This window comes from Notamacropus eugenii, chromosome 3 (assembly GCF_028372415.1).
Source record: "Notamacropus eugenii isolate mMacEug1 chromosome 3, mMacEug1.pri_v2, whole genome shotgun sequence".
In the NCBI taxonomy this organism is placed as follows: Eukaryota; Metazoa; Chordata; class Mammalia; order Diprotodontia; family Macropodidae; genus Notamacropus; species Notamacropus eugenii.
In genome coordinates, this window is record NC_092874.1 from 130,827,979 (window position 1) to 130,855,158 (window position 27,180).

At 37.1% G+C, this 27,180-nt stretch overlaps 1 protein-coding gene across 1 annotated transcript in view; it reads left to right on the forward strand.

Annotated features, from left to right (window-relative positions):
* Positions 1-27,180, forward strand: part of TSPAN12 (tetraspanin 12) — a 95,050-nt gene that overhangs the window by 24,045 nt on the left and 43,825 nt on the right. Inside the window, exon 5 of the mRNA XM_072652912.1 lies at positions 25,567-25,641. Within this exon, the coding sequence (XP_072509013.1) occupies positions 25,567-25,641 (75 nt within the window). The remainder of the gene's footprint in view (positions 1-25,566; positions 25,642-27,180) is intronic.

Sequence of the window (27,180 nt, forward strand, 5' to 3'; positions counted from 1 at the left end):
CATAAAACAAGATCTGTTTAAGTAATCACACCATTTTCTGTGAGGCTTTGAAAAAGCTATGTGTGTCCTGGATACTAATTAGATTTTATTAGGGTAGAAATTCTTTCCATTCTCTCTACTGTGTCACACTGGCTTTATATCCTTTTTTGTATTCAGTTTAAATAAAAGTTAATAAGAAATTGAGACAATTAGATAATTAATTTAAACCAATGTGAAACGAATCCAGTAAATGTTGTAGAGGTTTAAGCTCCTGTTCCTGTGGTCTTCCCAGTCTAGAAGGTACCTGCACTTTTGCAGCTTACTCCTCTGATTGGTGAGTTCTCCCTCAGGATCTCATTAAAGAAATGCCCTAGTTCCCATACTTACTACTCCTTTACTCCTCTTCTGACTTCCTTCCTCACGCACCTTTTTCAGCTCCCTTTTATGTGTTGTCTTGTCCTATTAGAATGTCAGCTCCTTGAAGGCAGGCACTATATTTCTTTGACTTGTATTTGTATACCCAGCACTTAGCACAATGCTTAGCATATAATAAGCCCTTCCCTTCCCTTCTCTCTCCTTCCCTTCCCTCCCCTTCCCTTCCCTTCCCTCCCCTCCCCTCCCCTCCCCTCCCTTCTCCTTTCCTCCCCTCTTTTCACTCCTTCCCTCACTCCCACTCCTCTCTCCCCCACAATTTAGCATGTAGGGTGCTAACAAAAGAAACTGATAAATAAGGTAATGCTTTTTTCTCAAAACTTTGTCAAATCATAAATCACAGTTCTTGATTATTGGGATTCTTCCTCCTCTCAGACAGGAGGTAGCAGTAAGTTTTGTTTGTCACCTAAAAGTAGGGATAAGATTTTGTAGTAGCTCTAGGATTTGAATAGCAATAATTTAAACTTCAGTTCAAATATGTGCATGAATTACTTTATTTCTTCTAGGTAATGAATTGTATTATTTAACAAATTGGATTTTTCATGTACTTGGGAAGGGGATTCTGATTTGTCTGAGTTTTCTATGCCTTCTTTCACAGTTTATTTTTAAAAAAACCCCAAAATATATTAATAATAAGTCTATTAATATTTAATTTCCAATGTGATTTAAGCTGTAAAGATATTTGGGGAAGAAGACTTGGTAATATGTATTTTCTATTAGCCATTCTTTTCATCCCTGGGGTTTTGTTAATTAATGATTTCATGTGTAAAATGTGTTTTATGTTAAGTAGAAAAAACATTTGTTGTTAAAGTGTCTTTCCCGCAAAGCTAGCACATTAAAGGATTTTAAAAGTGCAAGTAAGATCTTAAAGGGGTCTGTTATACATGAGGAAATGTAGCTTAATAACTGCCTAATAAACAGCAAAAAAGAATAATGGAATCATGAAATTGATAAGCCTAATTTTTCTAAGTGGGGGCATGTTCTTGAGGGGAAAAAAAGGCAATAGTTTCATAACTTAGTGACTTTAGTAAAGCACCAGTAGTGATTTCAAAGAGAAATTGTGAAAGTTATTCCTGGGACTAGAAATATGAATCCCTTCTTCAGTATTCTCAACAAATCTGGCCTCTACTTCAATACCCCTTGGTTAGGGAAACTCAGTACATCATGCTATGAATTCGTAAACTAACAGATATGCTTTTATTTTTGAATAGCTATTGGTACATTTGAAGAAGGCATTTGTTCTATCAGATATTCTTCAGATTTACAAAGTAAAATCTCATGAGGCTTCATGATGTAAAAGAAAGTGTTGAACTTGTAGTCAGTAGAGACATGGGTTTCAGACTGGCCTCTGATACATACTTATTGTGACCATGGGCATGCTAATTTTTAAAATTTTTTTTTTTATTTTAGACTTGAATACAAAAGCTTAAATATATAATAAGGAATGAAAAAGAAACACTGTAAACTTAAATATTAAAACCTAAAATAAGAAAAGAAAACAAGTCATGCACAGCAGAATGTGAGAGAATTAAAAATATATAGCAATAAATTTTCATTTCAAGAAAGCCTGTATATTAAATACTGCACATTGTGTTAAAAGCTGTCCATCTTTTCTTTGCTTCCTTGTAGGTTTCCTTTTTTATTCTCTGCTCTACACTTTTCACTTTGTTTCCCGCCCCCCTTCTTTCCCCTTCCTTCTAGGCTACAATTAAGTGTGGATATATTTAGATATAGATATATACATCCACATAAAATATATACACATACATAACATACATATATATGTATATATATATATATATATATATATATATATATATATACTTTCCCTAAAAAAGTCTACTTCTAATCTTTGTTTTTATATTTGTATGTCTTATTCCCTATCCCTCCTGGCTCCTCTACTTTCTACCTTGCCCTCCTATTACTTAACTTACCCATCCCTCCAAAGATCCTTCCTTTATCCTCCCATTCCCATTAATCTAAACATCTTTCTATATTCCCCTTTAACCTATTCCCTCACCCTTTTCTCTAAAGAATCCTCCCTTATCCTCTCCCCCTTCCCTATCCCCTTAGCTTTTTATTTCTTTCTAAATTTGGAAGACTTCTATACTCTTCTAGATATATATTGCTCCTTCTTGAACCCATTCCTGATGAAAATAGGTTTCCAGAACTACCAGCCCTCCTCCCCCATCTAATTCCTCTTTGTCAGTTCTTCCTCATTTGTATCAGATAATTACTCTTTTTAGCTGTTTCCGAATATTTTTGCTTTTTAAAGTCATATCATGCTTAGGTCTACCACAATCTTTCTTATGAATTACATATTTGCTAATAAAAATCTTAGGCACATATTTTATATACATAAAAAGTAAATTGTCCTTATTGAGTCCCTTGTAATCAGTCTTTGGTATGTACCTGATATTTCTCTTGGCTCTTGTATGTCAGATCTTCAATTAAGTTTAGTTTTTTTTCTTTAAACAAAGTCCTGAAAGTCTGACAATTTATCAAATATCCATTTTTTTTTCTTTTATTCAAAATTATATTTAGCTTTACTGGGTATGAGATTTTTGGCTAGAAGCCTAGTTCTTTTGCTCTTTTATGTTCCAAGACCTTCTGTCTTTTAGTGTTGCCACTGCTGGGTCTTGTGTGATTCTAATTTTGGCACCACCATATGTAAATTGTTTTTCGGGTTTTTTTTTTGTTACTTGTTGTATTTTATCCTTGAGCGAGAGATTTTGGAATTTGACCATAACATTCCTGTTTGTCTTCCTTATAGAATCTCTTTCAGGTGGTTATTGGTGGATTTTTTTTTTCTATTTCTACTTTCCCCTCTTGTTCTAATGCTTCAGGACAGTTTTCTTTAATTATTTCTTATATTATTGTATCAAGGTCCTTTTTTGATCATAGCTTTCAGGTACTCCAGTTATTCTTATGTTTTCTCTTTTTGATCTGTTCTCCAGATCAGTTGTTTTTCTTGTGAGATGTTTCACATTCTCTTCTATTTTTTCATTCTTTATATTCTGTTTTATTATTTCTTGATCTCATGACTTTGCTGACTTCCCCTTGCCCAATTCTGATTTTTAAGGAGTCATTTTCTTCCTTAAGATTCTGAATCGTTGCCAGGCCTAGAGGCCTGAGGGCTACCCGAGTCTTCCCTTACCTCTATCGGAGGTCTTCGGTTGGCCAAACTGGATGCTCGTATGAGAGAAAGGACATTCCAGAGTCGAACAAGGGTTGAGCTTTATTTCAGGGTCTAGTTACAAGTGCAGGGGAATTCTTCCTTAGGAGGGAGCGAAGAATCTCCCAAGGAGGCAAAGATCTTACAATAAGAGATTGGAAGTAAAAGTGTAAGTGGGGAGAGAGGGGGAGGGGAGAGAGGAGAGAGGAAAAGCGGAGCCTTGTTGTCCTGTCCGCTCCGTGCCCCTCTGCCCAAGAGAACTTTCAGGCTTTCCTGATCCTACTTAAACTCTTCAGCAGCATAGTTTGCATCTGAATACCGTGCTGTTAGATAACAATAGTGTGCCCAGATCCGGGACAATCTCGAGGGCGGGGAGAGCTCTCTCCCATCACGTTTCTCACGGGAAGAGGTGGAAATACACGAGATAGCTCGGTTCACCTCGATTCCCAGTCGTTTCCTGGGGGGTCTCGTGTGAACTCTAAGATTTAGAAGTTCCCACCTTTACCCGCCCGAGACTGTCCACATGGAATTGAGCTTCCAACCCTAGCAAATCGTCTTTTCTAATTTATTTATTTTCTTTTCATAATCTTCTTGTTTTTCTTGAATTTTTTTTTTAAACTATTTCCTCAATCTCTCTCATTTGATTTTTAAAGTCTTTTTAAAATTCTTCCATTAAATCTTTTTGGGCAAGTGGCCATTTGACATTACTCTTTGGGGTAGAAGAGGGTTTCTTTGGTTCACTATCTTTCTTTGAAGACAATCCCCAGTCTTCTGTAGTCCCATAATATTTCTCTATGATTGGATTCTTTCTAGTTTGCCTGTGCATTTAAAAATTTTTTTTGTTGTGGTAATAACTTAATTTTTGGTAATCACCTTTAGTCTTGGGGTAGGGGGGAATGGTGCCTCTGGCCTCAGATTCTCCTTTAGTTCTCCTCTCTAACTTTGATCCCAAACCAAGACCCCCAGCCTCCTGTAAGTGCCCACAATGTCCTTGTTCCACTGCTTTTGCACTCACCAGGCCTGTGCTGGTTTTTTTTGCCCTGCCCCCTCCACCCCTTCACTCTCCACAACCCTGCTGGATCTGGTATTCCTTGTCAGCAGAGGTTCCCTCAATTTTCCCCAGCTCAAATGCCCAACTCGTCTCACTCTTGGGGTGGTGGTGGTAAAAGTTCCAATGGCTGGGGCTGAGGTAGCCTCCCAACCAAGGTAACCCCAGAGCTTGCTGCTTGTCCATAGTCTGGAGGTGTTTACTCTGCGCAGGGACCAAACCTCTTCTGGGATTTTTCTTCAGATCTGCTCCACTTGTCCCAGGTGGCTTAGGGTTCTGCCTCAATCTTATTAATTTTCACTGCTCTATGTTTGCCCTGAAGCACTATTTTATCTCTTGTGGAGGAAAATCTTAAATTTAGAATTTTCTCACCTACTCTGCCATCTTCCCAGAATCCTCTCTTGGACTGGCTTATCAGTTTCTTTATCGGTAAAATGGCAGTAATGATACCTATAGCACCAGCCTACATAACATATGAGGCTGAAATGAGATAATACACATAAAATACTTTAGAAAGTTTATAATTCAATATAATTGTCAGCTATGTGGTTAAGGTTTTGTGAAAGTCTGATATGGGCTAGATCGAGGTTGACTTTTTCTTTTACCATGAAAAAGGATTTTCCTAAGCAAATGTACAATTACAAGATTGTACTTGAAGTGTGCTATTTGAAAACAAATGTATTATTTTAAAAACGCCCATTTGCATACATACAATTGATGTGCTATTTAATAGATCATTCTGATGTAGTCACTAAAGCAGGTACACAAAGGGTACCTTCAACACTGCTTTTTTTGCTTCTAATGCACTTGATTCTTTCTAAGAATGTGTAAACTTTGAGTAACCTTGGTGTTGCCAAAGGTCAGATCTGCTCCAGATTGGCATATTTCCCCCTTGTTCATCTCACCAAACCATCCTTGTGGAGCTGGATTTCTAAGACAGTGGGATTTCCCTTTGAGATAGAATCAGAATAGAATATAGATTGAGGGTCTTGTCTCTACACATCCCTTCAGGCTACATTTCTTGGACTTTTAAAGCTACTATGTCTCGGGAGATGTTCTCCCAAACTCCCAGCACATGGGTTTTGCACTTTCCCTCCACATACTCTCAGTTCCATCAATTCCTCTTGCCTTCATCCTGGAGATTGTCCCTCTGATCATTCCTTCTCTGTCATCTTCAGTTTCTCTATCTTTTCTTTTTCTCTACTAATATGATCCAGTCTCCCTCATTCTTTACTTGACTGTACCATCCCTTCAATCTATCAGCCTGTAATTATCCTTTCTTTAGCTACTAATGTAAAGATATCAGTTGCTAAATTTGATGGTATTTTCTTAATCTACTTCCATATTAACCTCTGTGTAACTTTTGGCTTTGAAAAACCACTCTTCCAGGACCCTCTTTTCTACCTTGGCTTCCAAGACACAAGTCACTTAATTTTACTCTTACTTGTCTGGTAGCACCACCCTAATCTCCTTTGCTGAATCATTGTAATATACCTCCCCCCTTACTCCCTTCAGACATGGGAAACTTCTCCAAAGTGCCATCCTGTATCCATTTATGTTTTTTATTTAAATTTATTTATTTTAAGTTTTCAACATTCATTTCCACAAAATTTTGAGTTCCAAATTTTCTCCCCATCTCTCCTCTTCCCCACCCCAAAATGCTGAACATTCTAATTACCCGTATCACCAATGTGCCCTCCCTTCTAACGTCCTTCCATTCTCCCCATCTTCTCTTTTGTCCTGTAGGGCAAGATAAATTTCTATACCCCATTACCTGTATTTCTTATTTCCCAGTTGTATTCAAGAACAATACTCAACCATTGTTCCTAAAACTTTGGGCTCCAACTTCTCTTCCTTCCTCCCTCCCCACCTGTCCCCATTGGGAAGGCAAGCAATTCAATATAGGCCTCATATATGTAGTTTTGCAAATGACTTCCATAATAGTCATGTTGTATAAGACTAACTATATTTCCCTCCATCCTATCCTGCCCCCCATTTTTCTATTCTCTCTTTTGATGTTGTCCTTCCCCAAGAGTATTGACTTCTAATTGCTCCCTCCTCCCATTGCCCTCCCTTCTATCATCCCCCCCACCCTGCTTATCCTCTTCTCCACCACTTTCCTGTATTGTAAGATAGTTTTTCATACCAAAATGAATATGTATTTTATTCCTTCCTTGAGCCAAAATATGGTGAGAGTAAGCTTCATGTTTTCTGTCTCACTTCCCCACTTTTTCCCTCCATTGAAAAGGCTTTTTCTTTCCTCTTTTATGAGAGATAATTTGCCCCATTCCATTTCTCCCTTTCTCCTCCTAATATATTCCTCTCTCACCCCTTAATTTCATATTTTTTAGATATGATCCCATCCTATTCAACTCACTCTATGCTGTGTGTGTGTGTGTGTGTGTGTGTGTGTGTGTGTGTGTGTAATCTCACCAACTACCCAGATACTGAAAAAAGTTTCAAGAGTTACAAATATTGTCTTTCAATGTAGGAATGTAAATAGTTCAACTTTAGTAAGTCCCTTATGATTTCTCTTTGCTGTTTACCTTTTCATGCTTCTCTTCATTCTTGTGTTTGAAAGTCAAATTTTCTTTTCAGCTCTGGTCTTTTCTTCAAGAATGCTTGAAAGTCCTCTATTTCATTGAAAAACCATTTTTTTTCCCCTGAAGTATTATACTCAGTTTTGCTGGGTAGGTGATTCTTGATTTTAATCCTAGTTCTTTTGACTTCTGGAATATCATATTCCAAGCCCTTCAATCTCCTAATGTAGAAGCTGCTAGATCTTGTGTTATCCTGATTGTATTTCCACAATACTTGAATTGTTTCTTTCTAGCTGCTTGAAATATTTTCTCCTTGACCTGGTAACTCTGGAATTTGGCTACAATGTTCTGAGAAGTTTCTCTTTTTGGATCTCTTTCAGGAGGTGATTGGTGGACTTTTTCAATATTTATTTTGCCCCCTGGTTCTAGAATATCAGGGCAGTTTTCCTTGATAATTTCATGAAAGATGATGTCTAGACTCTTTTTTTGGTCATGGCTTTCAGGTAGTCCCACAATTTTTAAATTGTCTCTCCTGGATCTATTTTTCAGGTCAGTTGTTTTTCCAATGAGATATTTCATGTTATCTTCCATTTTTTCATTCTTTTGGTTTTGTTTTGTGATTTCTTGTTTTCTCATAAAGTCATTAGCCTCCATCTGTTCCATTCTAATTTTTAAAGAACTATTTTCTTCAGTGAGCATTTGAACCTCCTTTTCCATTTGGCTAATTCTGCTTTTTAAAGCATTCTTCTCATTGGCTTTTTGAACCTCTTTTGCCAATTGAGTTAGCCTATTTTTAAAGGTGTTGTTTTCTTCAACATTTTTTTGGGTCTCCTTTAGTAAGTTGTTGACTTGTTTTTCATTATTTTCTTGCATCTCTTTTGTTTCTCTTCCCAATTTTTCCTCCACTTCTCTTACTTGATTTTCAAAATCCTTTTTGAGCTCTTCCATGGCCTGAGACCATTGAATGTTTATTTTGTATGTTTGGGATACAGAAGCCTTGACTTTTATGTCTTTCACTGATGGTAAACATTGTTCTTCCTCATCCGAAAGAATGGGAGAAGATATGTATTCATGAAGAACACATATGATCTTATTTGGTCTTCTATGGTCTTATTTTGTTTCCCTTTTTTGGGCGTTTTCCCAGCCAATTACTTGACTTTTGGGTCCTTTGTCAAGAGTAGGGTATACTCTGGGGATCTGTAACATCTCAGTTCCTCCAAGGTGGCACAGTCAAGCATGTATACTCGTCTGGGAGCAACAAGAAACTTTTGTGACCCAAATCTGCAAGTAATAGTTTCCTCTCCCCAGCCATCTGGCCTCCAATTCCACCAAGTCAGCACTGGGGACTGAGATTCAGATAAACTGCTCAATTCTCCCAGGGGCTTTTAGTGGGGGCAGGGCCACCATTCATTGTGAGATAAAGATCAGCTGCTGAAATCCCCTAGGGGCATTAGGTGGGGGCAGGGCTGCTACGTAGGACTGAGGTAAGAATCAGCTGCTCAATTCCCCCAGGGATTTTACAATCCAACAGTGGATGTGGGCTGCTGTGGGAGCTGCTGAGGCCTGATGTGCCACTGCCATCTCTGCCTGAGGCCAGAGCTATGGGAAGACCCCTGCTCCCTTCTTGGTCAGCTGAAAAAACTTTCTCATTGACCTTTGGTGTCTGTGGGTTGAGGGATCAGCAAACCTCCGATACTGCTGCTTCAGATTCCGTCCCGAGGCCGCCTTGGGTCCTCCTCCAGGCATGGTGCAGCTTAGGCCAAAGCTGGGCAGGGCTCTGCTCTGTGACCCATGCAACAGACCTTTCCCATCGGCCTTTCAGGTCACCCTGGGCTGGAAATCTCCTCTACTCCGTTGTTCTGTGGCTTCTGTTGCTCTAGAATTTGTTGAGAGTCTTTCTTCACAGGTGTTTTATGGGCTAGTGTATGTGGGTCTTTCTACTCCACCATCTTGTCCGTATCCATTTATTCCTTTAAACTATCTCTCTTCATGATCTCTATTCTCATGGTTTTAATTATCATCTCTATATAGATAACACTCAATTCTCCATATCTAGTGAATTTCTCTCTTTAACTCCAGTCTTTTTACCACCATCTACTTGATGGACATTTCTACCTGGATGTCTCAGGTATCTCAAACTCAAAATATCAAAACTTGGATAACCTACCCTTCTTCCAAACTTCCCTGTCTCTTTCAAGAATGCTACCATCCTCTCTTTTACCCAGATTTATAAACTCAGTTATTATCTTTGCCTTCCTCCCCACCTTCTCAAATCCAATCAGTTGCCAAGTTCTGTCAGTTTTTCCACTATAACTTCTCATTTCCACTCCATCATTTCTCTGTCACAATTATCCCTACTTGCCTGGTGTGTTTTAATAGCTTCCTAAAGTGATCTTCTTGCCACCAATCTCTCATTCCTTCTATCTATCCTTCATACAGTTGCCAAAATAATATTCTTAAAATACAAGTTTGATTATATACCTTGATAAAAAAAAAAATCTCCTGTGTTCCATATTGTTTATAAGTTAAAATGCAGGCTCCTTAGCCTGGTATTTGAGGTCTTAGATGATTTGGCTCAAATTTAGTTTTCCAGTATTAGTTTTCATTACTCTGCTTCACACTGTGTTTCAGGCAAACTCTCTTTGCTATTCCCAATACTCAGCCTGCCTTTTCTGCCACTGTACATTCAAGGGAGCCTGAGGTATACTTCTGTCTTTCAGAATTTCTATCTTCCTTTGGCGTGTGCCATTCAGACACCATCTCCTCCATGAAGTCTTCTCTCTTCCCATCAGTTATTAGTAATTTCTACTTCAAACTCCTTTGTATTTCTTTCTCAGTGTTGCCTTCCTGTAGAGTACCCTCCCTGAGGACTTGGAATGGGTGTCAGTTTTTATGTCACCAATGTCTAGCATGGTATCTTGCACATTGTAATTATTTAATAAATATTGAACTGAATGAAATTATTTTTAAAAATAAGAAGTCTTTGGCATTATAACTAAAGTACTCTCCTAAGAATACAGAGGGAAATGGCAGCCTGTTAAATTTTCCACATCTTTTCTGGTAAAATGCCTCACTTTTTAAATTTAGTTAAGCATTCTTAGTATCATAAAGTTATTGAAATTAAAAGGAAAAGTTTTCCTTTTATTGAAAAGTAATTTCAGAAGACTGAATTTAGTTTTGTTTGAGGATGTATGTATATTTGTATATTTCTATATATATTATAAGTATGAAGAAAACTAAAGTGAATATATTTTTTGACAATTGTAAAATTTAATAAGAAAAATGACTAAAATCCAGAAGTTAATATTTATAAAATAACATTGGATATGATATTCTGAAGCACTAGAGGATCAGAATTAATGAATAGTTTGAGAAATAATTAAGGTTATTTCTTCCTATCTTTTGTATTTTTTATCTAACCTATCACATATAGGATATTATATAGGCATATAAAATAATGGGCCTTATTTTCTCTCTTGAATCTGGGATGGTGTTAGGCATATGTTACTGATAAAGAACCTCAACTAGAAGATTTTAGGCAAGGTTGGCTTGGATCCTGGTCCCCAGGATACCCAGAGTGTGTGTTCCATCAACTTAGCATTATTTTTTTTTGCTAATTCAGCGAAAATCATTATTATTTGGTCCATTTTCTCAATGTCCATTTGACCATGGTTCCTATTCATCTCTTAGGTGATATTGATCTCTTAGGTGTTTTCTCCTTTGCTCCTGAAGAGAACTGTAACATCAGGAAGATGATGCCATGACTTGCAAGTAAATTAAATTTGAGTGAGGGAGGGCTGAGCAAGGTTACCAGCTCACTTTCTCCTCCAGAGCCATCAGGGTCCAGCAGCCAGATATAAATCAGGATAACTGGAGTGGGCCCAGTTCTTAGATGTAGTAGAGAAGATGTAGTAGATGTAGTAGAGAAGGATGATACAATTACAGGTCCAAGCCACCCCACTGGGAACTGTAGCCTCCTTTTCATTTTCCCCTACCTATCTTCCACTTATGTGTCCATATAAAATATCTATCCCGCAGATTGATTTGTGTTGGGATTGGAAGCTCAATTCCGTGTGGACGGTCTCGGGCGGGTAAAAGTGGGACTTCTAAATCTTAGAGTCTTACGAGGCCCTCCATGAACAGCGGGGGTTCGAGAAGGTTAGACTGAGCTAGCTCGGCTAGCTCGGGTATTTCCGCCTCTCCCTGGGAGATACGTGATGGGTGGAGTCTCCCTGCCCTCGAGATTGTCCCGGATTGGAGCACACCTAGTTACCTAACAGCACGGTATTGAGATGCAAATAGTGTGGCTGAAGGTTAAGTAGGATTGAGGAAGCCGGAAAGCTCTCTTAGCACGTGTGGAGCCAAAGAGGACAGTAGGGCTCCGCTTCTTTTCTTTCCTCTCTCCCCTCCCCCTCTCTCCCCGCTTGTACTTCTACTTCCAATCCCTTAAGCTTAGCCTCCTTAGGAAATCTCCCCCTCTTCCTCCTAAGGAAGATCACCCTGCACTTGTAAACTAGACCCTGTAATAAAGCTCAACCCCTGTTCGACTCTGGAACGTCCTTTCTCTCATATGTGCATCTGGCGTGGCCAGCCGAAGACCTCGGAGGTGAGGTAGGAAAGACTCGGGTAGCCCAATACAGGCCTCTAGGCCTGGCAGATTTGTTGGAGAACAGTGAAGACTCTTTAAAACTAATAGGACAGGCCTAAGAAAATAAAAGGTAGCGGAATTCATAAGACAAGTTGTTTGATTAATTATTGCCACAGACCTATTGTGGCTTCTGTAGAAAACTCTCAATTTAGCTTTCAGCCTTTAAAATCCCAGCTGCTGCTTTGTAAACTTTCTGGACACTACCTTCTTTAACAACAGGCATCTAAAAAAATAAAAATAAAGCAATAGACATAAAATTTAATTAAAAATGAGACCAAAATCTAGACGCATTATTTACAGAGTAACATTGGATACCATAGTCTAAAATATTGGAGAATCAGAAAAAGATTTCAGGCCCTCTCAATATTATATCACCTTCCTTTTATCCTGTTACATTGAAAACAAAGTTTGAGCCAAATTATAAAAGACCTCTTTAACTTGAACTGCATTAGTATGCAAGCTCCTTGTAAATAGGGATTGTTTCATTATTTGTACTTGTTTCCAGCACCTACTAGGCATATAATAAATGGTTTTTGATTGATTGAAATTCATAACTATGGAATCAAAATAAAGACTTGGTTAGTGTTTGACTTTGTACTTTGGAGCATGGGTAGGGGTAGGTGGGAAGAGGGAGGAGTGGAGAAAGTTAAGGTAAGCAAATTAGCTGAACAAATAAAAGTCTCAGAGGGAATAGTTGACCTGTTTACTAGAGAATTGCTTAAGCACTTTGTAGCACTATAGCCAGACCAAAAAAAAAAAGTCTGTGCATTCAGACAAGTAAGTCTGAAGAACTTCATAGTTGCCAGCATTTTGATGTCTAAATTTGACACAACATATTCTTAAAAGTAGCAACGTTTTATTTATTTGAAAATATTTTATAATTCAAATGTTTTAGTATTAGACCAACTCTCCCTTCAATTATTCCCAATTATTAAGGTTTTAGGGTACTCCCATTTCATTCTATTCAGAAAAGGTCATTCAGCATTATCCTTCCTCTGAAAATGCTGAACTTTGTCACAGATTGCACTTATAAAGAACTGATTTAATTTCCTTTTGAGCACAGGAAAAAACTGAGATTTTTATCTCTTGCATTTTCTGAGGGGCAAGGTACCAATGTAATGAAAATGTTCTGTATATCCTAGTCTCAGATTCTTAACAAAATGACAGCTGTTCCATTACCTTGTACAAATATTTGGCACTGGAATTCTATTGTTTACTAACTACAAGAAATGTCATATTTTTAAATCTCCTGTCTTGGGGATAAGAAAAATAAGCAACTGCCAGAGAGCTACTTAACACTAAAAGTCTGTAAAGCTTAGCATTAGACAGGATAGAGACTGGAGTTTATCATTTATCATTTTCACAATCCAGGTCTTTAATCAAACCTTTTGTTTATTAAAGTGTAGGTATTTAAAGTATGGCTAGAAAGAAAAGGGCACAGAATTTATTTAATATTAAACTCCCCTAATATAGTTTATTATATTTTAGAGTGGGCTATGTGTGTGTGGGTGCATGGGTATGTAGGTAAATATGCACATGTGATGGCTGCTGAATTGAAGAAGACGTGAATACCTGTATGTAGATAAGTCTTAGGAAATTGTCTAAGGTACACAGAGGTTAGGTGACTTGTCCCCATTCACATAAGTAGTAAGTGTTAAAGGCAGGATTTGAATCCATATCTTCCTGCTTCAAAGCCCAGAATTCTATGTAGTGTACACACTGCCTTTGATGAATTCAAGCTGGTAGCAAGTTTCCAGGCAGAATAATCTGCTTCCCTGGTGTCATGATGGATGTGGAGTTACAGCATTCAAACATTAGCTTTACTATCTACTATTTGCCTTAGTGACCTTAATAACTTGCTTCAATATGACCCAGTTTCTTCATCTGTAAAATAAAGGGGTTGGAGTGGACCATTTCTGATGTCCCCTTCAACTTTAAATCTCTGGTCCTATGTTGGTACCTGTGGTTTTAAATAAGTTATAGTAAAGAGCATATTTTTAGTTTTTAAATGAAAAGGCCATATTTTTAAACATAAATCCATTTAAAAGTAGATTACAATAACTGTTATGATTTTTTTTTTAGGATTTAGGATTTTTAGGATTTAGGATGATGGCTTCAATGTACAAATTAGTCATTAGGGCCATCTCCAGTCATCCTTATCTATATCTTCTTGCCACTGGACCCAGATGGTTCTGGAGGAGAAAGTGAGGCTGGTGACTTTGCATAGCCCTGCCTCACTTAAATCCAGTTCACTTGAATGTCATGGGACAACCAACTTGATGTCATGGTCCTCTTCCAGAAGGAAGGACAAATAACAACAACAATTAGCATAGAAACCAAATTAAAGCTGTTCACTGGTAATGACCTGTATTTCAATCCTAATTCAGATAGTAACTTCATGACTTTAGGCAAATCATCTAATTGCTGTGCTCCTCATCCTTTCAACTGCAAAATCCTATGGACTTCAGGATGAAGAAACTGAAACATTTTTATATGAAGAAACTTAAGCTAATGGAAATGTATTCAGAAACCAAGTTATAAGATGAACTATCTTTCAACATTTGTGGAATCTTTATAAATGAAAAAAATACTCTTTTTCTAGATGCGCTATATTTCACAGGACTATAAACCCAAAAAATCTCAAACATATGGGATACATTAATATTTGTGATACATCAACCAAATGTTTTTCTAAGTATTTTTTCTTTTGATTTCATCTTTGCTTACTAATTAACTAGTCTTTATAGAGTAGGAGCTCAGTAAATGTTGAGTATTGTCCTTTGCAAGAGTTAGACAAAAAATTATTAAATTAGAAATATTCAAATACATATTTTCAAATGAATTAACTTTGCAGTTATATTTTCATCATCAATACTAATTTTAAATTTCTGTTTAAAATGTTATGCATACCCATATATTATCAGTGAAGTATAAAAAATCTCGAATTCATCCAAAACAAATTCAACCAAACAATTTGAGTTTATCAGTAGTTAGAAGTTTAATTCTGTACTCCGCTAGAAAAGAATCTGATGTTTACCAGGAGTGCCAACATCTTGGTGTAGGTAGATGTAAAAGCAAGCCTCCCACCACATCCAGAAGGGCCTGCTGTATAGGTTCTTAGATCTGCTTTTCTAAAAGGAAATCAACTTTTGAGGGGTCAACAATCTACTTTAATCAAACACATATACCAACAAAGAAAATATAAGCAAAAAAATTAAGAGTATCAGACAGGGCTTCCAACTGTTTGACCATAAGCAATACGTACATCACAGATCAACAGACAGATCCAGCTGTCTCACTTTTCATACATACATAGTTACAAGAGTGAGAAGCACCAGCATCTGGATTTTCACAGAGGGTAGGGGTTCCTTAGCAGCTGCCCAGAGTCTCATCTGGCCAAACAAACACTTCCAATGTGTAAGCCCCAAAACAAAACCTCACCTCAGAGTATATATACACTTTTTTAGCATGAGAGGGCTTCTCTACTCGAGAACCTGTGCCTCATTAGAAATTAACAAAAGGCGTGGGCCTTCCTATGAAAGAAATCTCCCCTAATCAAGCTCCCTTTAATTGGTTCCACCTGAGGCCTATTGATGGGTGAGGAAGAAAGATCTTTAACTTTATATCAACATTATAATGGGAGAGAACACTTCTGTTGGTATGAAGCTTTCTTTCCTTGGTGGACTCTTTGCAGTCCTGGTACCTCAGGTTATCCCCTTACTATATCCCTACAGAAATTCAGGAAGTAGGTCCTAAAAGGGTGCCAGGGACAAGGGTTGCAGACCAGTAGAGAATGAAGTGGAGCAAGGAGAGATACTTCTGCTCCCTCTTGCAGGGCAACTAGGAGACAAGTAGATGGCATTGATGATACTCTAGTGCATAATGGATGTCATTCTGGTGAATCAATTTTTAAGCGCTCCTTCTTTCTTAAATGCCTCATTCCCAGATTTCCTAGAGGGTCTGAAAGTGGAACCAAAGTATTCTGTCTCCTCAGGTAGCACCGTTGATAGAAAGGAGTTAGTCTGCTTACTTAGAGAAGCCTCACCCCCTTAGGATTGAACTCTGCAAAAGCATGGCCCCTCTTCCCTAGAACAACTCAACTCCTTTTCTTGGAGGATGTTGTAGACTTTGTAATGCTCTCTCTATTTTGCTATCTCCTGGTCATTCTCTCTTGAGCAATCTGTCGAAGGTTCAGAACCTTGAAGTTTACTCCTACCCCCAACCTACATCCCACCCCCCATTCAACCTTGGCAGCTACAGCCCTCCTGTCCTCCTGCCCTCCTGCCCAACAGATATATACAGTGACTAGTTCTTTTTTCCTTTGGGGGGTGATGGTGGTGGTGGTGGTGGTGATGGTAATGGTGGTATTCTGTGAGGGGATTCATTGACTGTTTTTACCCTGTAGAAAATCTCCTAGTTACACTTCTAAGGTATATGTAAGACTTTTGACTTCTCAAGAATTTCATTGTATCTCTTAGGGCAGCCTCTAACTGTGATTGAATAGCCTGTCAGGGATGGGAGCAAGGCTGATATCTAGGGCTACTTAGTGAGTGTACTTAAAGCAATTTTGGTGTGCTCACTACTGCCTACCATATTTATTCCTTTTTAAAACAACAACAACAAAACTTCTTTACTCCCTACGTTTCCTCACCCCTGCTTTGGTAGTTTGTTAGACCTGTTTGGTGTCATTCTGTACTTCTGGGTCCTAACATGATTTACTTTTATTTTTCAACCATCTTTATGACTTTGTGACTAGTGACAGAGGTGGACCTATGATATTCTTATTTATTAATTAATATGGGTAAAATACAGTGGTAATTTTTTGACTCAGAGATCCCAGTGGTTGGTACATGCTCCACTGAGTTCAAAGAGAGAAATATTCACATTCAAAATGAATATTCATAGCAGTATTTATTGTGTTTAAAAAAAAACCTGGAAACAAAGTAGATACCCATTGACTGACTAACCAAATTATGGTACGTGAATATAAAAAATGTATACCATAAAGAATGATGAGTATGAAAAATTCAGAGAAGCATTGAAAGAGTTATAAACTGATACAGAATGAAGTAAAATCAGTAGAACAATGTATATAATGATAAGCAACAATATAAATAAAAAGGGCAAAATCTCAAAACTGAATAAAAAGAGATAACAAAATGTACTACTTTCCACCCCCTCCTTTCTTTTCAGGGTGGGGGAAATTGCAAATAATGCTATGCTCAGTTGATATGATTAATTTTGCTAAACTGTCCTTTTTCCTTTCTTTTTATTTTTTTGTTGCTGGGTAGGGGAGGAAGAAGGATATTTTCAGAAATGTTAAGGTGTTATGAAAACAAAAACTAATGAAAATATTTAAATATATAAAATATACATGAGGATACCTTGGGTGGAGGAATAAAAATAATGTAATCTCAATATGGGTAAAAAAAATAACACCTCAGTTTCTTTAGGGGGAATTAATATAGTTAATTAGATTTTTTAATTATTTGAGGATTCTAGTTATAAAAATACATTGTGATGAAAATAAATTTTTAATAATTCTTCTTGTTTAAATTATCTTTATTATGAATTTAATTATCAAGAACAAGAGACTTGTATAAGAAACTGAACTATTACATAAATTGTTTTTTAAGAAATGAGCATGTGTACATATATAATACATATAATTTTACAGTATAATTTTTTAAAATTGCTATTTGTATCCCTCTTATTCTGCATTTTTGTTTTCTTTTGTTCATTATGGAAGTTTTATTGATGCTGTTTTTTTGTTTCTAACAATACTCACCAAGTTGCCACACTTCCCCCCTTCCAGAAGCTTTTTCTTGAATTAAATATGTATGGTTCCACAAAGCAAATCAACACAGTGACCAGGCCTAAGGATGCATTTCTCATTTGCATTTCTTATCTATTGCTTTTCTGTCAAGTAGTTCTTTATTAAAAGCTTACAGGATGGGGATAATTAACCTGGGCAAGCTTCAAAATGAGATCCAATCTGCCCCCTCCCCACCATTTTCAAAGCAGGAAATAAGATTTTCTTTTTAATTTAAAATGATAAAAAAGATAAGAATTTGCAAATGCTGTAACTGTAATTGTTTTCTAAAATAAAAGTAAGTTTAAAAAAATAGCCTCCACCAAGATTACTAAATGACCTTTCTGCTTCACAAGACTTCTAGTGACTGTGAGGACCATACTTAGCGTCTTCCATAGTAGCATAATAATAGTTCATATTTCTGCAAGTCATTTAAGGTTCTTAAGCAAAGGTTTTCTTTATAAAAGCCCTGTGAGGCAGAGGCTCAGAGGCTCGCTGACTTGGATCCAGATGCTGAGGTGATGAAATAAGCTGTACGGAAACATGTATCCAGACCCATCTAAGCCAACATATCAGTAAAAATAAATGAACAGAAAAGCTAATATTCACAGGTGGTCAGATTTGTATTTATTTATTGGCATTAATTATATTATTTTCAATAAGTTTTCTTCATTGAGAAAACTTGCTCATTAAAACAGGTGTGGCTTATAGTGAGCCAGATTGCTGATGGCCTTAAATTCGTGTTGGTTAAGTCCTTTTGCATTTTATTCTGTGGGAACCATTGAAAGTTTGGAGTAGGGCAATGATATGGTCCACCTTGTGCCTTAGGAAGATTGTTTTGGCAGCTGTGGGAAGACTGAATTGGAAAGCAAAAAGACTGGAGTCAGAGAGACAAATTAGGACACTATTAAATAGATAGTCAAGAGGTGGTGAGACTATGAGGAAAGAAGGATGTGAGAGGTTATACTATTAGAATGGACGGATCTTGGCAAATTGACCAGATATTGGGGAAGTAGGAGTAAGGGAACAGTCAAAGATGACTGTGATTTGAACTTGATGACGGGCAGTATGAGGAAATGGGAAGGGGGCAGGTTTAGGAAGGAAAATTTTGGATATGTTGAGTTTGAAGTGCTGGTTGAATATCCAGCAGGAAGGTGGGATTCAGGACTAAAACTCAGAGGAGTGATTCTGGGTAGAGAGGGGAGGGAGTCATATGCATAGAGTATTATGTTTTGATTTACTTCAGCAGCATTAATCCATACTGCAGTAGAAATTTAATAGAGAGATAGTAAAAATTTCCGTATTTCTTGGGTTACTAGGAGGGAATTGTCGAGAGTCAAATGGGCAAGGGATTCAAAGGTGGAGTAAAAGGTATCATTAAAATGTCATGGAATTGCTAATTAATAGATGGGATTATGAAATGGGGGCAGGCACACCTAGTTCTTTGGGTACTTGCAGGGAAAGGGGTACTTGAAGTAATGCTTCAATCACACTAATGAGGCACAGAAGGTGCTATGGCAAATACACAAAAAGAACAGAGGCAAGTGGCACAAAAGTGTGGAGTACAGAGGCAGTTGGCATGGGAAGGTGGTGAAGGAAGACAGCATAGGGAAAAGAATAGGGAGGGGGAGAGGCACAGTGAGTAAGTTACCTAACGTTGGATTAGAGTTGGGACCACTTGGTAGGATGAACCCTGATGGAAATAGAAGAGTGCTGGGAGGTGGGTTAGGGAGAGGTAGCTCTTTGGATTCTTATCTTTATAGGGTTTTGTTGGGATCAGACTAACTCTTGTCTGTGCCACCTTGGGTTTAGCTCATTAATATATCCATATCATCTCAAAGTTATCAGCAATATTTGGTGTTCTGTAGTTCCCAGATTTCTCAACCCATAAATGCCAAAGACAGCTTCAAAGGTCAGTAAGAAAGCTCAGTCAGTAAGAGAGTGATGCAAGAAAAGCATGAAAAGCAAGACAACAGCTTGCTAAAGGAGACCCCAAAAATGATGAAGAAATGGACTAATCCAAATGGCAAAAGAGGTCCAAAGAGCCAAAGAGAGAAATGCTTTAAAAGGCAGAATTGGCCACATTTAAAAATTGGAATGGAGCAGATGGAAGCTAATGACTTGATGAGAAACCAAGAAATTACAAAACAAAACCAAAAGAGTGAAAAAATAGAAGATAATGTGAAATATCTCATTGGAAAAGCAACTTACCTGGAAAAGAGATCCAGGAGAAATAATTTAAAAATTATTGGTCTGCCTGAAAACCATGATCAAAAAAGAGCCTAGACATCACCTTCCAAGAAATTATCAAGGAAAACTGCCCTGATATTCTAGACCCAGAAGGTAAAATAGAAATGGAAAGAATTCACCAATCACCTTCTGAAAGATACCCCAAAAGGGAAACTCCTAGGAATATTGTAGCCAAATTCCAGAGTTCCCAGGTCAAGGAGAAAATATTACAAGCAACCAGAAAGAAACAATTCAAGTACTGTGGAAATATAATCAAGATAACACAGGATTTAGCAGCTTCTACACTAAAGAATCGAAGGACTTAGAATATGATATTCCATGTAACTGGAAATTAAGCTATATAGGCAATGGAGTACAGAAATCTATTTTGTCCTACAGGAAAATAGAGGGAAAGGGGGATGGAAGAAAGGTGGCTAATGGAAGGGAGGACAGACTGGAGAAAGGGGTGGATGGGTTGCATGCTGTCCTGGGGGTTGGGGAGAGATGGGAAGAAAATTTTGAATTCACATTCTCATGGAAGTGAATGTTAAGAACTGAAAAATAAATTATATATTTAAAAAAAAAATTGGTGTCCTGTTGGTCTTACTGTGGATTTCTGGAATTTAACTGAGGTTAACATATGGAACCAAAGTGTCCTGTCAGCAAAACCTAGATGGCTTCCCCTGCTTTAACGCATAATCTCAAAATGTGACTTTTGGTCACTATCTGATACAGTTTGCAAATGATGCTCCTTTGTTCTTTGGTACAATCTATATGTGACTTCTAGTTTCCCCTTTGCCATCTTACTTCCTGCCTTGTTACTTTATACTGGCTACTTATAAACTTAGTTATTGTACTGATTAGAAGTGGGAGGTGTGGTCAGGGGACTCAGAATAAGATACAATTTAACACCTCCCTGATAAAAGCTAAAAGGAGGGAGTTCGAAAGAGATTGCAAGGTTGGGAGAAAAAGGACTGATTTAATGAGAGAAAAGGGGCAACTAGGTGGTGGAGCGGATAGAGCACCAGGCCTGGAGTCAGGCGGACCTGAGTTCAAATCTAGTTTCAAACACCTACTAACTGTGTGACCCTGGGCGAGTCACTTAACGTTGTTTACCTCAGTTTCCTCAACTGTAAAATGAGTTGGGGAAGGAAATGGCAAACCATTCCAGTATCTTTTCCAAGAAAACCCCAAATGGAGTCACAAAGTGTCAGACAGGACTGAACAATGAGAGTAAAGACGGAGTGGAGTATTTGTTTGGAAGAGATAGTAAGACAGGAGATTATGGTGAAAGAGGAATTTCAGAGTTCAGAGGTGGAACAGTTTTTGATTGATGTGACTCTGATGTGACTACTCTGGTGAAGGTCATATGAATTGCAGAGTATATGGTGCTGTGTGGACAACATATTATAAATATCAGCATTGATATGGAAGGATGTTGGCAGAATGGGTAGAAAAGGAAAACTTTATGTGGGGAGTGTGTGTGTGTGTGTGTGTGTGTGTGTGTGTGTGTGTGTGTGTGTGTGTGAGAGAGAGAGAGAGAGAGAGAGAGAGAGAGAGAGAGAGAGGATGAGAGAATGAGAGAATGAGAAACAGCGTGGCAGTGAGGAGTGAGCCTTGGAGTCAAGGTGATGTGGGGTTCAATTTCTGTGTCAAACACATACTGGCTTTCAGCCAATCTTTCCATACCTCCAGTGTATTTTATGAGCCCCTAAATTGCAAAAAAGTTTGCAAATCCTTATTGGCATAGAATTTCCTCATTGGCAGCTCCTACAGTGATGAAATTACAAGTTCAGATGAAAAAAAAACACATTCACCAACAACAAAATCTACCTTACATGACAACAAATTACATGTCTATAGCCAACATTTATGTAGAATTTACTTTGTTACAGGCACTGTGCTAAGCACTTTACAAACATTGTCTCATTTGTTCCTCAAAACAACCGTGGGAGGTAAGTACTATTGTTACCACTATTTTACAGATGAGGAACCTGAGGCAAACAGAGGTTAAGTGACTTGCCCGAAGGGTTGTACAGTTAGTAAGTGTCAGAGGATGGATTTGAATTCAAGTCTTCCTGTCTCTAGGCCCAGTACTCTACTTTAAAGTACTTTAGTTTACTCTACTTAAACTCCACTGGAGTTTAAACGGACCTTAGAGGACTAAAGGTCTAACTGTGTACCCTGAAGCATTAATCCCTTCTTAACATATTCCTGGCCAGGAGTTGTCTAGTGTCTGTTTGATGACTTCCAGTGACAGGGAACTTGCTCCTTCTGACTCAAAGGAGGTTGGTAAACAGAGTTGGAGGTTCTGTATATTCTATTTCTGGGGTCAACCAGTTCAGTAGTATTAAATTTGGTAAGGCATAATGGATTGGGGCATTTTGAAGCTATGTAAATGGATCATGCAGTTAAGAAATAGACAAGAAAAGTCCAAGTGAATGGTGGAGGAGAAAATTCCGAATACACAGGGCAAAGTGTCAAGGCAGCTCAAAGGTTTGAAAGAGGGAAACAGATGGGCAGCATTGTGTGATTGAGGCAAACTAAGAGGAGGGAAGAAAAGTCATCATAGTATTTGTGTTATGAACATAATCATATACGGCAGCAAAAGGGAAAGGAAGTACGTGTCTGACACAGAAGTACAGTACAAACTATTCTGCCCCATGATGGACATGATATTTGTAATGAACAGGAAAGGAGAGACTTGTGAAAAAGATGGGTTTATGGTCTAATTTTGTGTCTGGAAAGGAACAAAAACCTTTAAAGTATAGAGTGAGGATATGTTATATTGCCTTGTTTGTTGTATAATATCTAGGATCACAAGGCCTTGTAATTAAAAATTTTGATAGTTACACTTCAAATCACTTTGCATAACTATTTGCTCATCCATTTGATGGAGATAATATATTATTAATCTTGCAGAGTTGTGATGAGGAACAAGTGAGATGATAAAGTGCTTCATGGAGTTGGAAGGGAAGATTTCAACATGGATGAAGAAGGGGTTCAAAGTATCAGCAAACTTAAGAAAAAAGTAAAGAAATGACTGCATGGAGCAGGAAAGTGATGACGTAGAACTACAGCACTGTCAGGGACGAAATTTTCTCTGTGACTAGGGTCCATAAGGAGGTCACTTATGAAGACATTCATGACAGTTTTACAGAGTATCAAGAAATCAACCTGGATAACTATATAGCATACATCAAGTGATATACAGAAGTCAAATCTGAAACATTCAAGGAAACACATGCTGCCATGGAGAGACTTAATGACTTAGGATTTAATGGAGCAGCCAAAACAGTCGATGTGTTTTATTTGGGACTAGTCTCTTGGTCTAGAGAAGTGGCCTAAATGTAGCCAGAAGTTCAGACCAGTGATGCTAATAATAAACGGTTCTGCTGATCAGAGAGAATTCTTTTCAGAAGACTGATTTGCCTACCTCCAGTCTTGAAGCAGGATAGGATGGGGTTCATGTTTACACAAAGAAAAACCTCCATTATTATAAAACTATTAAGTAAAGCCATAATCTGTATCTGCCTAAACAATAGCACATAGATTATGTTTTATCAGAGCCATTCTCAGTAAAATAAGCAGTCTTAGAGTAACTCTGGCTCTGGTTTCTGGACAGTTGAGAAGACAAAAACACTTTTACAAGTAAGTATAGCTGATTGTGCCATGAGTACTTTTTGAAGGATGGCTCTGACCTTTATAATTTGTAATGGAATTAGTAGACTAGATCTATCTTCTAGAAAAACATATACACAAAAAAAACTCCAACAAAAACCAGCCTGATGACCTGAAGTACAGAATTTTGTGGATTTTCTTGAAATTAAATTGAAAAAAAAAATGGCTTCTAATCAGAACGATAAAACTTTTGACAAAGCTGATGCGAGTAAATAAAATACAGCTGGGGATTTGAATTTAAGAAGGATATATTGATCATACGCTAATGCTACATAAAATTAAACATTTGGTAATTGGAGAATGGAATCATGTGAGAACTTTCAGAGGCTTATATATTTGCATGTGAAGAAAGAATTTTGTATTTGATCCATCATATTTTTGTATCTATACTGAAAGAATATTTTAGAAGAAGACTTAGATGAATAATAAAGATATTTTACTTCTAATCAAATGTAGAGCATACCCAAAGCAATCTAAGTTACTATAAGGAAATAGGTTTGTAATCTTTATGCCTTCCACTGTTACCTCATTGATTATGCTTCTGGACCAGCAGAACACTATCTAGTTATAAGGAATTGTGGCAAATTGTGTCATGGCCCTGTGCTTTTGAGGGACTCTTTCTGCCCTAGGAACCACGCACCTGGTAACTTTCCAGTGACAAAAGGAGGCTACTACTACACCAGACAAGGGGTGGCTTAACTAGAGGGGAGGAGGAGAGAAGGGAAATGAAAGGGAAGGAAAGGTAATTCTGCACAAAATCATCCTATAATGCCCTACATCATTGCCAAGCAAAGGAAATGAAATTGCCTTTACCCACTACTCCTTTGGCCATCCTTGATTTTCATTTTAATCAATTATGTGACATTTTAATCTGTTGTTCCTTTTCAGATGTGACATATTTTAAAATATTAGGGTTTGGGGAGAGGGTGGCATGTGTGACCTACCTTGTTAGAGTAATCAAATTGTGAAATGTTTTTACAGGATACATTGCATAAGAAACCTGTTCAACCTGGACTTTTGATTGCATTATAACATAAATTACATTTTAAAACATTGCTTTCTGGCTGGAATTCTAAAGTAGAATGTTAAAGAAAACTTGGAGAAAACTTGTGACTTTTTATTATCAAAAATTTTTTTTCTGCTGACATACTCATACCTTGAAGGCTTCAAATTAAGGCTTGCAAATAATGCAGCTGGTAACAAATGGCATGGAGCTTGAAGCAGTATGTAGTATTATTGAAGCAGAAAGAAATACAGACTGTTTTAGATGCTGGGGTCAAATGATAGAGATACAGAAAGTGAAGGAGGAAATTAGAGAAGAGAATCAAACTGGAGGAAAAGCTGTCTCACACTTGAGTCAGTTATTTATTTTGCAATGTTTTCCATTTCTCAGAAGTTTACAAGCCACACGCCAAAGAACTAATCATGTTCAATCAACTGACACATCATTATTAGGTGCATGTGATTCACACACATAGCAGACTTGCCTAATAATGATGTGTTAGTTGATTCGGTTTTTTCTGTGGCTTGTAAACTTCTAAGAATAGGTAGATCTTCACTTATATGCAATGATGTGAATAGAGCCCACCCATGAGGGTAGCAAACATCATAATCTCTGGATCATACCTCATTAGATTTAGGCTTTGCTTTATGTAAGCATGGTTTTCTGACCCACAATTTGGATTCAGTATATATAGTTTTATTAGACTTTAACATGCTAGTTCAGATGTTAAACTAATGAAATACTGGAGTTTTTCAAGGGTATTTATCCCAAGAGGTGATTAATAAACAGTGGCCTATTTTGGTAAGAATGAACGTCCTTTGCAGATGTCTTTAAATTTGTAAGATATTCTCCCCCATCTGTTGATGAGAGTGGCTCCCTGTTTTGGTAATGATTGGGCATCTGTTTTCTTTTCCTTTAGATAAACATGGCACTGAAGATATTTAGCCTGGTTTTAATAATAGAAATACATTTTAATTATTCTCCACTAATAATACTTTTGTCCTGTGCTTTTTTGGTAGTACTTTGGAAGTTTGCTTGTGATTTTCTGCGTGGAGCTAGCCTGTGGTGTTTGGACCTATGAGCAGGAAGTTATGGTAAGTTCAAAGGGGGAAACTAAACTATTCTAAAATTTGAGTTAAACCAGCTTTCAAAAAAATGTAGTATTCTAAGAGTGCTATCATTAATTTGAAGGTACATTTTTTTCTAATTACATGTAATAATAACATGTCATAAAAATCTTTTTCTCCCCTGGAAAAGAGGTCCTCCCTGCTGCGTATATGCTTACAGAGTTTATATTATAGATAATTTAGGGCATTTTTCCTTGCTCATTGTAGGTACTTAATAAATACTTATTGATTCGGGGTGGTACACTCATTTAGGATTTGCTTAATATATGTACATATATACATATATATGTGTATATATATATACATATATATATACACACACACACACACACACATACACACACACATATATATATATATATATATATATAACCTGATAGAACATCTACTTTAAAAATAACTTTGGTAAAGTTCTGAGAAGGTTTTAACATAGAATTTATTTTGGATTTTCCTCAAAAACTACTTGGTGATTCTAACTAGTGCTAAATGAGTACTTGTCAGTAGAAAGCACAGGTCAAACTATCTTAACTATCTTTCAGTTTGCTAACAAGTGTGGTTTGAAGAGTTTTTAGTTTCATTGTGTAAACATTTCATTATCTGGATCTTAGCTGTCTGAAAATAATTCTACCTTCTTTCTTTCTCTCCTCTGTTTCCTTCTCCCTTCAATTGATGTGGTTTAGAGAAATGGAGATACTACTTTTTTTCAAAGTCAAAATAGTATTTGCTTTTTTTATGATATGTTTGAAAAGTGTTTTTCCCCTTTTGGGACATGTTGTTTTATTTAAACTTCATCATAAGTTGTTTGCTTTGATATTTCCTTAATTTGATATATCTTCTTCCCCGATATAGATTCCACTATTTGTATTTGTAAACACTTGTTAATAATGCAAGACTTTATTTACATAGCTATTGATATTATGCAAATATATGTTTTCTTTATGTCCTTTTGTGTAAGCATATTTTTTAAGTACAAAATATTTTTTTTAATGCCTTAACCTTGTTTTTTGGGTGATCATTTTTTTTATACACATCATGACATATTCTCATTACAAGTACCTATTTTAGTAGTAAATTAGTGATATTTACATAATTTACACAGTATGACTATGAAATGATTTTTAAAAAATCAAATATACTTCTTAAGTTAAATTTTTAAAAATCCAGACAAACCTGGGTACAAAGTCAAAATGTACTTGGGTACATTTCAGCATAATATATAGTCTTTAATATGTTTGCCTTTTATGCCTTTGCTGCTATTTGCCCTTCTGGGCGAAGAATTTTATAGATTTCAAAATTAAAATTGCATTATGTTGAAGTAATTTTTCTTTGACATCATCTTCATGCAAATTCTGATGCTCTGGCTAATTGTTGGTAGCTGAGTCAGGAGTATCTGCAACAGCAGTGGGGGGAGATTTTTGCTCCAAAACTTGTAATAACAATTCTATCTGACATTGCAGTGGCATTTGTTAAGTAGTGAGCATCTTTTTTTCATATCCCCTTTGGCCT